Source organism: Hirsutella rhossiliensis (assembly GCF_020360975.1).
Source record: "Hirsutella rhossiliensis strain HR02 chromosome Unknown scaffold00004, whole genome shotgun sequence".
In the NCBI taxonomy this organism is placed as follows: domain Eukaryota; kingdom Fungi; phylum Ascomycota; class Sordariomycetes; order Hypocreales; family Ophiocordycipitaceae; genus Hirsutella; species Hirsutella rhossiliensis.
Window position 1 is genome coordinate 4,587,161 of NW_025408670.1, and position 9,108 is coordinate 4,596,268.

General features: G+C 38.6%; 1 protein-coding gene across 1 annotated transcript; it reads left to right on the forward strand.

Moving 5' to 3' along the window:
* Nucleotides 1-7,060: 7,060 nt before the first annotated feature.
* HRG_04755 (Aminoglycoside phosphotransferase) lies at nt 7,061-8,666 on the forward strand (the record flags this gene model as incomplete). The annotated part of the gene is made up of 2 exons (XM_044863226.1): nt 7,061-7,510; nt 7,572-8,666. The coding sequence occupies 2 exons, from the start codon at nt 7,061-7,063 to the stop codon at nt 8,664-8,666; spliced, it is 1,545 nt and encodes a 514-aa protein (XP_044721840.1).
* Nucleotides 8,667-9,108: the final 442 nt, after the last annotated feature.

Consider the following 9,108-nt stretch of genomic DNA (forward strand, 5'->3'; position numbering starts at 1 on the left):
ATATAGCGGTTACCGCCCTTTATAAGTAAGAGGTCCGTTATAAAGTCTATCTATATATATATATAGAACTAGTTAGGTACTAAAAGCTACTTAAGTAGCCCCTTAAGCTATACCCTTTAAATCTTAGTATAGCTATAGATATCGTAGTTATAAAGAAAGCAGCGAATATAGTACTATAAGAAAGGCTAGTAGAAATCCCTTATAAGGCCTACTACTATACCCTACCTACCTAGGTAGCTTATAATACTAGAGCTATAAACGAGCTAGACTAGCTTCCCTTAAAGCTCGTTTTATTTATTTAGCTTTAGCGGTCTATCTTTCTCCTTAGCTTTTATAGTATATAGCGCGCTTAGTACTTATAGTCTCCCCCGCTAATATAGGTGCTTCTATAGGTTAATATAATAGTTAGCTACTTATACCTTTAGCTTTAGCTTTAAATTAAGGCATTTAGCGCTAGACTTAACGGCGTAGTATACGCTCTTATAAGTATAGTCTAAAGATAATATCCTATCCTATAAGTATAGGAAGGTATAAGCAATAAGCGCCGAATCGGATAATCGATAACGTAAGCAGAAAGTTCGGTCGAAGGCGTATAGGGTACGATTTTATCCGGAATTTATAACGAGCATATAAGGGGCTAAATAATATATTAAAAGAATAGCGTTATAAAAGATATATATAAACTTACTTCTTTTATCTACTACTCCTAGGGAAATCCTTCGTCTTTTATAGACTATTGCTCGCCTACTAGTAGACTAATTAGTTAGCTTTCTAGTATATTCTATAGTGCTTAAAAAGCTCTATCTATAGTATATCTTCCTAACTTAGTAGGTGGTCTAATTATAGCGTGATAGGTAACGTAAGACTATAGGTTCTAGTATAAGTAGTAGATTTAACTAGAATGTTCTATGCCCTACCTATTCTCGTATCGCGGATATCTTTAGAACCGCTAGGCTAAAATAGGCAATAGGGTATCCGTTCTACTTATAATTAACTTATGTATTTTATATATATTCTTATTTATAAGGATAGGCTTATCCTAACCCGCTTTTCCTAGAGGAAGGTATAGATATTTAGTAGAGGTCTTTGTCTTTTAAGGGTTATTCCCTTAGACTATATTATAGAGCCTCTTTTTACTAGCTTATTCTATAAAGCCTCCCTATACCTATTATTTCTTTATAATAGTAAAATAGGAATTTAAGGGTATATTCTTATAATAAGCGCTAAAGGACCTTATCTTAAAATACCCGCGCTATACGCGCCCTTAGGCTAGTCTATCCCTCCTTACTAGGCCGAGGTAAAGGTATAGGGGAAGGCTTATTTATTAGCGCCGCGCCTTCCTTTACTAAGGAAGCTCCTATATAAGTCTATAGCGCTTCTTATAGGATAAGCTATAGATCCTAGGCCTTAATATCCGCTCCTATCGGCCGGTCTTAATCCCTTTAAGAAAGTATATCTAAGACTATAAAGTCCCGCCCTAGCTAGTACTTAATCGAGAAGTTAAAGTATAAGAAATACTCTACTTAGTAGGCTTACTACTCTAAGAGGTACTAGCGGGTTATAAAGTACTTAAGGTTCCTATAGTTTATAAGAACCTTAAAGCTCTTATAGCTCTAGAGCTCCGCTTACTATTACTTAAGGTAGCTAATAATCGCTAGTATCTCTTTATTATAAATAGTATAATTCCGCTTTACTAGGGTTAGCTTATAAGAGTAGAACGCTATTAGTTACTTTTACTTATTTAACTTTTAAGAGAGCGTTCCTTTAAGTGCCTAGCCGCTATAGTCCGCTTTAACTAATATAAACTAATTAAAGTCCTACTAAAGTAGTACTAAGGCTTATAAGAATAAGTCCTTAAGCGTATAGAATGCTCCTTCTTATATAGGCCCTTAATAAAAGGCGGTCCGTTTCCTAGTAATTTTATTTAAGGGACTTATAATATAAGAGAAGCCCTTAATAAATATCCTATAATAGTTCGCGAACTTAAGGAAGCTCTATATACTTATTTATATAGTTAGGGCCGCTTAGTCTTAGATCGCTTAGATCTTTATAGGGTCCGCCTATATACCTACGCCTATATAGATAATAAAGCCTAGGTACTTAACCCTCTTAACTTTAAATTTATACTTATCTAGGTTAAGGTAGAGCCTATAAAGTTAAAGGCGCTCTAGGACCTTTTATACTTTCTATATATAATTATTATAAGAGCCGCTTATATAAATAAGGATATTATCTATATATATAAAGGCGAACTAATTAAGGACGTCTTAAAGTATATTATTAATATAATACTAGAAGGTAGTAAGCGCTCCTAAGAGGCTAGGGGGCATTATAAGCTACTTAAATAAGCTATAGCGGATATAAATCGCTATCTTTTACTCGTTACCTTCTAAGATCTATACCTTATAGAACGCTTATTTTATATCTAGCTTTATAAACTACTTTACCTTTAAAATATTATAGAGCGTATCTAAGATTAAGGGTAAAGGGTAGCGGTCTAGCCTTATAATTACGTTTAAAGCCCTATAATTATAATAAAACTATATCCTACCCCTTAGTTTATATATAAATTAGACTAGCGCTCTTACTTTAAAGCTACTTACTTAAATAAAACCCTTATTTAAGAGGTCCCTTAGTATCTTCTTTAGTACTAATAGCTCTACGTATAATATACTATATAGCGGTCTAAACAGTATAGGTAGTTCCTATCCTTTTTTATTAGTACGGAGTATAATCTTATAGTCTACCCTTAGCTTATATAGGTTAAGCTTATCTACTTCCTAGGACTTAAATAGCGGTAGGAGGTTATAAAAGCGCTTTAATATCTACTACTATAGCTTAAAAGGTAACTTTAGCTTCTTTATATAAAGGGCCTTATTAATATCTACTAAGCTAACTATATAGACCGCTATATTAGCCGCTGCCTAGCCTTACCCCTATTTTACTTATTATATAGTTCCTATAAAGATAGAGGTAAGGACGTCTTATATTAAGTATAAAGCTCGTATACTTAGTCTTATACTTATAGAACTATTATTATAGCGGACCTACTATTATATAAGCCTAAACTATAGCTTCCTTTAGTATAAAACTAAGTATAACTCTATATATAATAACTAAGGTTTCCTAAGGATTAAGGGAAACTCTAGTTAAGAGATTATATAGGTTATAATAAGCTTATAGTAACTATCGACCTCTATAGCTAGCTATATAATACCCTTAATTACTATACCTTTTATTATACTTAAGGCGCTCTTTACTTACCTTAGGGCGATCTTTTCTACTAGTACTTATATTTCTTATATAAGCGCCTTATTAACTATAGCGTAGTACTAATAGCCCTTATTTATAAGGGCGGTAGTAAGTAAGGAGTTATTAATTATAACTTATATTAAAGTAGGCTTCTCTTTTATATAAGCGGATAATTCCTCCTTCTCTTTTACTAGTACTAGTAATTAAAGCTCTAGAGCCCGTCTTTACTCTAGAGCTACTCTTTTTCCTCTAGGCTTAAGGGGGCAGAGTCCTCCTTATCGTCTAAGGTAAGGAGCGGTTCTATCTTTACTACTTAAACCGCTATAGGCCGCTTAGCTAAAAGGAAGGGGTATTTTAATATAAAGTATATAGATACTCTATAACGTAGGTAGCGGCTATTAGCCTTCCTCTTTTTAATTTCCTTACTTATTACTTACTTCGCCTACTACTTAAAGTATAGGGCGGTATAGGGGGTAGTCGACGGCGTCTTCTTACCGCGTTTAGCCTAGTCTATATAGGTAGCCGATATTAAGGTATCCCTATCTATATTAATAGCCAGTTATTTATCTTATAGAAGGGCGGTAATCCTATCGCTACTATATAGCGTGCGCTTACGGAGCTTCTAAAAATATAGCGTTTACTTATAGCCCTAAGCTACCTTTATTAACCGGCTTATATACTCGCTATAGTTAGTAGGTATAATTATAAGGATAAGTAGCTCTTATAAGGCTAGCGTAATCGAATTATATAGCTATATAAGCTTTACGCTATCTTCCTATACTATAGTCCCTACTACCTATATATAAGAATATACCCTTATATTCCTATTTTACTGTTATAAAGAAATAATAGGTATAGGGAGGCTTTATAGAATAAGCTAGTAAAAAGAGGCTCTATAATATAGTCTAAGGGAATAACCCTTAAAAGACAAAGACCTCTACTAAATATCTATACCTTCCTCTAGGAAACGCGGGTTAGGATAAGCCTATCCTTATAAACAAAAATATATATAAAATGCATAAGTTAATAACGAGTAGAACGGATACCCTATTGCCTATTTTGGCCTAGCGGTTCCGAAGATATCCGCGATACGAGAATAGGTAGGGCATAGAACATTCTAGTTAAATCTACTACTTATGCTAGAACCTATAGTCTTACGTTAACTATCACGCTATAATTAGACCACCTACTAAGTTAGGAAGATATACTATAGATAGAGCTTTTTAAGCACTATAGAATATGCTAGAAAGCTAACTAATTAGTCTACTAGTAGGCGAGCAATAGTTTATAAAAGATAAAGGATTTCCCTAGGAGTAGTAGATTAAATAAGTAAGTTTACAAGCATCTTTTACAACGCTATTCTTTTAATATATTATTTAGCCCCTTATATGCTCGTTATAAATTTCGGACGAAATCCTACCCTATACTCCTTCGACCGAACTTTCCGCTTACGTTACCGATTACCCGATTCTACGCTTATTGCTTATACCTTCTTATACTATAAGAGCGTCTCTTTAAAATCGGGAAGGAATTCGCTAAAGGTTTATTTATCTCTTTACTTAAAGGTCTATAGCCTATCTTACGCCTTCTCCCGCTCCTATACGTTACCGAATATATATATAAGGTATTAAAAGAAGTCTTATAGGTCGCGTCTGCCCCTAGGGCCACCCTTATCTTAGAATCTAAAGATCCGCTATATCTATAGCTCTAGTAATATATAGAGGAGCGAATACTATACTATATCGCGATAGCTATTTAGGCCTTATTTCTTATTAGTTATAAACTTTATTTATAGCTAGCTAAGGAAGAAGTAAAAGGACTTTAGCTTACTATCCTAAGTTAGCTAAAGGAGTAGCTTCCGCGTTAATAGTATCGTCGCTATAACCGGCGTTATAGAGGTCGTAGGGGTTAAAGCTAGTCTCGTAGATAGCTCCCTTAGTATAGTAAGAACCTTATCTTTCTCGCTAGCCGTTACGCTTTTAATCGCTTCTATAATAGCTATAATACTTCCTATCTATCTAGGGAGGGGCGGAGTGCTTCCTTAAGGGGGAGGCGCCCTCTTCGGAGAGATATTTATTAGATCTATTAGTTAATAGCTTATACTATTACGAAGTAGGTAGAAGTATACGTATAGGTGCCGTTTATAGGATAATATTAATAAGCTATATAGAGCTCTCTTATACGCGGCTAGCCTATATATATATATATAGGATCCGGCCCTTTATATATAACTATATAGCTTAGGCTATAGCCTAAGCCTATAACTTATAATAGTTAAAGACTCTTATACCCGCCTTAAGAGTTTATAAGAGGAGCTAATAGTACGTAGGAGGAAAGAGACGTTTATAGCTAAAGGGAGGAATTAGGACTTATCTTAAAGGAGGGCCCCTAGCTTAATTAATACTTATTCTTCTTAAAGGCCCCCTTTTTAAGGACTTATCCTTAGAGAAGCCCCCCTTTCTTATAAGACTTAATTTCCTCCTTAGGCCCGTTTTTCCTAAAGTAGGTTTAAAAGAGCCTAGGGCTAAAACCTAGATTTCTTAAGTAAGGGATAAGTATAGACTAAAACCTCCTCTATACGCTTACTAGCCTAAAGCTATATTAGCTATACCCTTATTATAAGGGCAGGCTATAGCTAAGGGGGTATATAGTAAAGTATAGCTTAATTTTATAGTTCTTAAAGATATCCCTTAGTAAGAGAGACTAAGGAAGCTAAAAAATAAGTTTTAAAGAAGGAGCTAAAAAGAAGTATAGAAAGAAGGGTAGGGGTATAAAGGGAAGTAGGAGTAGCGATAGCTTCCTATAAAGGTAGTAAGAGATAAGATAGATATACCGGCAACGGCTAGAAAAGAGGGGAAAAAACTAGTAAAACGCTTAGTAGTTAAAAGGATATTAGTAGCTTCTTTAAGTAGGATCTACTTTATTAATTAAGATACTAGATAGGTATAAAGAGGGGCGTTAAATAAAAGAAAGAAGAAAAATAAAGGTAATATAATAATTACTCCCTTACTATAATTACTGCCCTTATAAGAATTAAATATCTCTGCCCTACTTATTCGACCTCTTACTTTTACTTTTATATTTATATATTTTATATATACTTCTTATATCTCTCTTTACGAGATATATTAGTAAGACTATACTAAGGATATATTACTAAAAAAGAAAGTTATTAAGCTTAATCTTTCTTATATATTTCTAGGTAATTACTATATTAATATACTTAAAGAGGCCCTTATAAGGGTTTAGCGCTTTTACTTTATTAAACTAAGGTAGGAAGTTAATATAGTAGAGGGTAGGTTAGCTATAATTAATACTAAAGAAATTCATACCTATTATTAAAGTAAAGAGAGAATATATAACGGTTTAAGTAATATTAAGCTATTATCTTTTTCTTATTTTTATAGCTTAAATTAATACTTATTTTATATCTTACTATGTCTTTAATCTCTCTTAATCCTTAGTATTAGCTAACTATTTACTATATAAAGAGCGAGTAAGCCGGCTTTAGAAAAGGGCAAGTTACCTATTTATAATTAAATAGGGGCTAGAGTTTAAGTGTCTTCGCACACGGTTCACGTTAAACGTTAAGCCTAAAGCGTAGTGCACCCCGTTGTAAGTATTAAGCGGGTATGCATCTATTGAAGCGCAACCACTAACTTTTGAGTGCGCAGACAAGTTCCGATGTTATCCCGTTTCCTCATCAATTAACTGACTTGACCTTGGTGTTTCGCATTGTACCGGAAGAGTAGCCGCAAGTGCATTCGCAGAGTCAAGCCAGGCAAGCCTAGACCTTGGACTGCCTAGCATGTGCTCCACGCTGGAGCTCCTTGACCGTGGTCCCATCACATACGAGTCAGCCGCCAACAAAGAGGCCAACATCCTCAATCAGCTGCCACACGTCGCAGCCACAAAGGCACTATATCGGAGTCTTTGGGACCAGAGAGACGTGATTGCTGCGCTTGCCAAACACCATCTTCGTCTTGGCCATCGGGACGAATGCGTTGCTCTACCCCCGTGCGAATGGATCCGGGGCAGGTTCAATGTCTGCATACCCGTCAAGGTGACGACGGCCGCTTGCACCAAGCAGGTCATGCTGCGGTGTCCAATGTCATACAAGCTCGCCGAATCCCAGTATCCCGGCACCGTCGATGAGAAGCTGAGCTGCGAGGTGGCCACCTATGCCTGGATGCAAGAGAACTGTTCAGACATCCGGATTCCCCACCTATACGGCTTCGGCTTCTCCGACGACCGCCATGTAAGCCCTCCGTCGTTCTCTCTGACGCCCTGAATGCACGATTAACCGGTTCAATGTCTAGTATACGCACGTGGAACAGCGGCCTTTCCACGTCCGTCTCGCTCGCAGGTTCCAACGTCATCTCTACAAGCTCCTTGGATACTCGCGCCTGTCTCTTTACACGGCCAATCCAACATCTCTCCGTCTGCCGACTGCATACATGTTCATCGAACACATCGGCCCGGAGGTGGGCCAAATGCTCTCAAACACGTGGGGCAGCGCGCAGAATGATGATGACCGAAGACAAAGGCTGTTCCGCGGCATGGCTCGAATCATGCTCTCCTTGGCTCGTGTTCCTCATCTACAGATAGGGTCATTTCGATTTGATCCCGATGGCTCCGTTGTCTTAGGGAACCGCCCCCTGACCTGCTCAATGATAATACTGGAGAATGACGGTGCCCTAAGAACGATGCAACAGTCCCAAACCTATCGTTCCACGGAAGCATTCGTGGCAGACATGCTCACGCTGCACGATGATTATTTCCTGGCAAAGCCAAACGCGGTTCTCGACGATGCAGACTGTCACGGCCAGATGGCAGTCCAAGTAATACTCCGGGCGCTTTCGCACCACTTCATCCGGAGGGACCAACGGAACGGGCCGTTCTTGCTCCAGCCTACCGACCTACACGCCAGCAACATATTCGTCGACGCAGATTGGAACGTCACATGCCTCGTCGACCTTGAATGGATATGCGCCCTACCTGCCGAGATGCTTGCTGTGCCGTATTGGATCACTGGATGTGGTATCGATGAGATAGAGGGTGACCGCCTCGACGAATTCGACAAGGCCAGGCAAGAGTTTCTACACATCTTGGAGCAAGAAGAACGCAGCACCTCAGCCGAGCACGGCTTGTCGTTATCCAAGATCATGCAAGAAATGTGGGACTCGAATGGGGTGTGGTTTTGGTTCTGCATCGAGTCTGTGAATGCTTCGCTCTGTGTTGTGGCACAGCACATCTGCCCCAGGTTCTCGATGCATCTGTCTTCGGACGTCGAGACGACCATATCTAGTTTTTGGTCTCAAGACTCTGCTCAGATAGTTGAGAAGAAGCGGGCGGACTTAGAGACGTACGAAAAAGAGCTCAGACAGTTCTTCGGCAAAGCATCATGCGCATAAATGCAGAAGTGGAAGAGGCGGATTTTCCTCAGTTGTCTCTTGTTCAAAACGGGCAGCCCTCAAGTCGCTCGACAAGACGGTTAATAGAACGACTGTTGACGCCCACTACATGTGCGGTGCAATCAATTATGTTTTGCCGCCTCCGGCTGCTATGCTCTTCTCTGCCTCTTTCTTTCTATCTGCCTGGTCTCTTGCTGTCTTTCTCCGTTCCCTGTCCTGTTTAACATTCCTGCCGGATGACAGCACACTCGCCATGTCGCCTGCTTTCCCCTGAATCGCGATGGCCGCTTCTTCGACGAAGCCACTGTACTCCCCGGACGAGTGATAACCACTCGTGCCTCGGCCACTGTCTGCCATTTGATCCGGCTTGGGTAAGACTTGAAGGAACTCGTGAGTCCAGACAGAGACAGCCCTATACCGGTCAGCAATCGCACCCAACGGC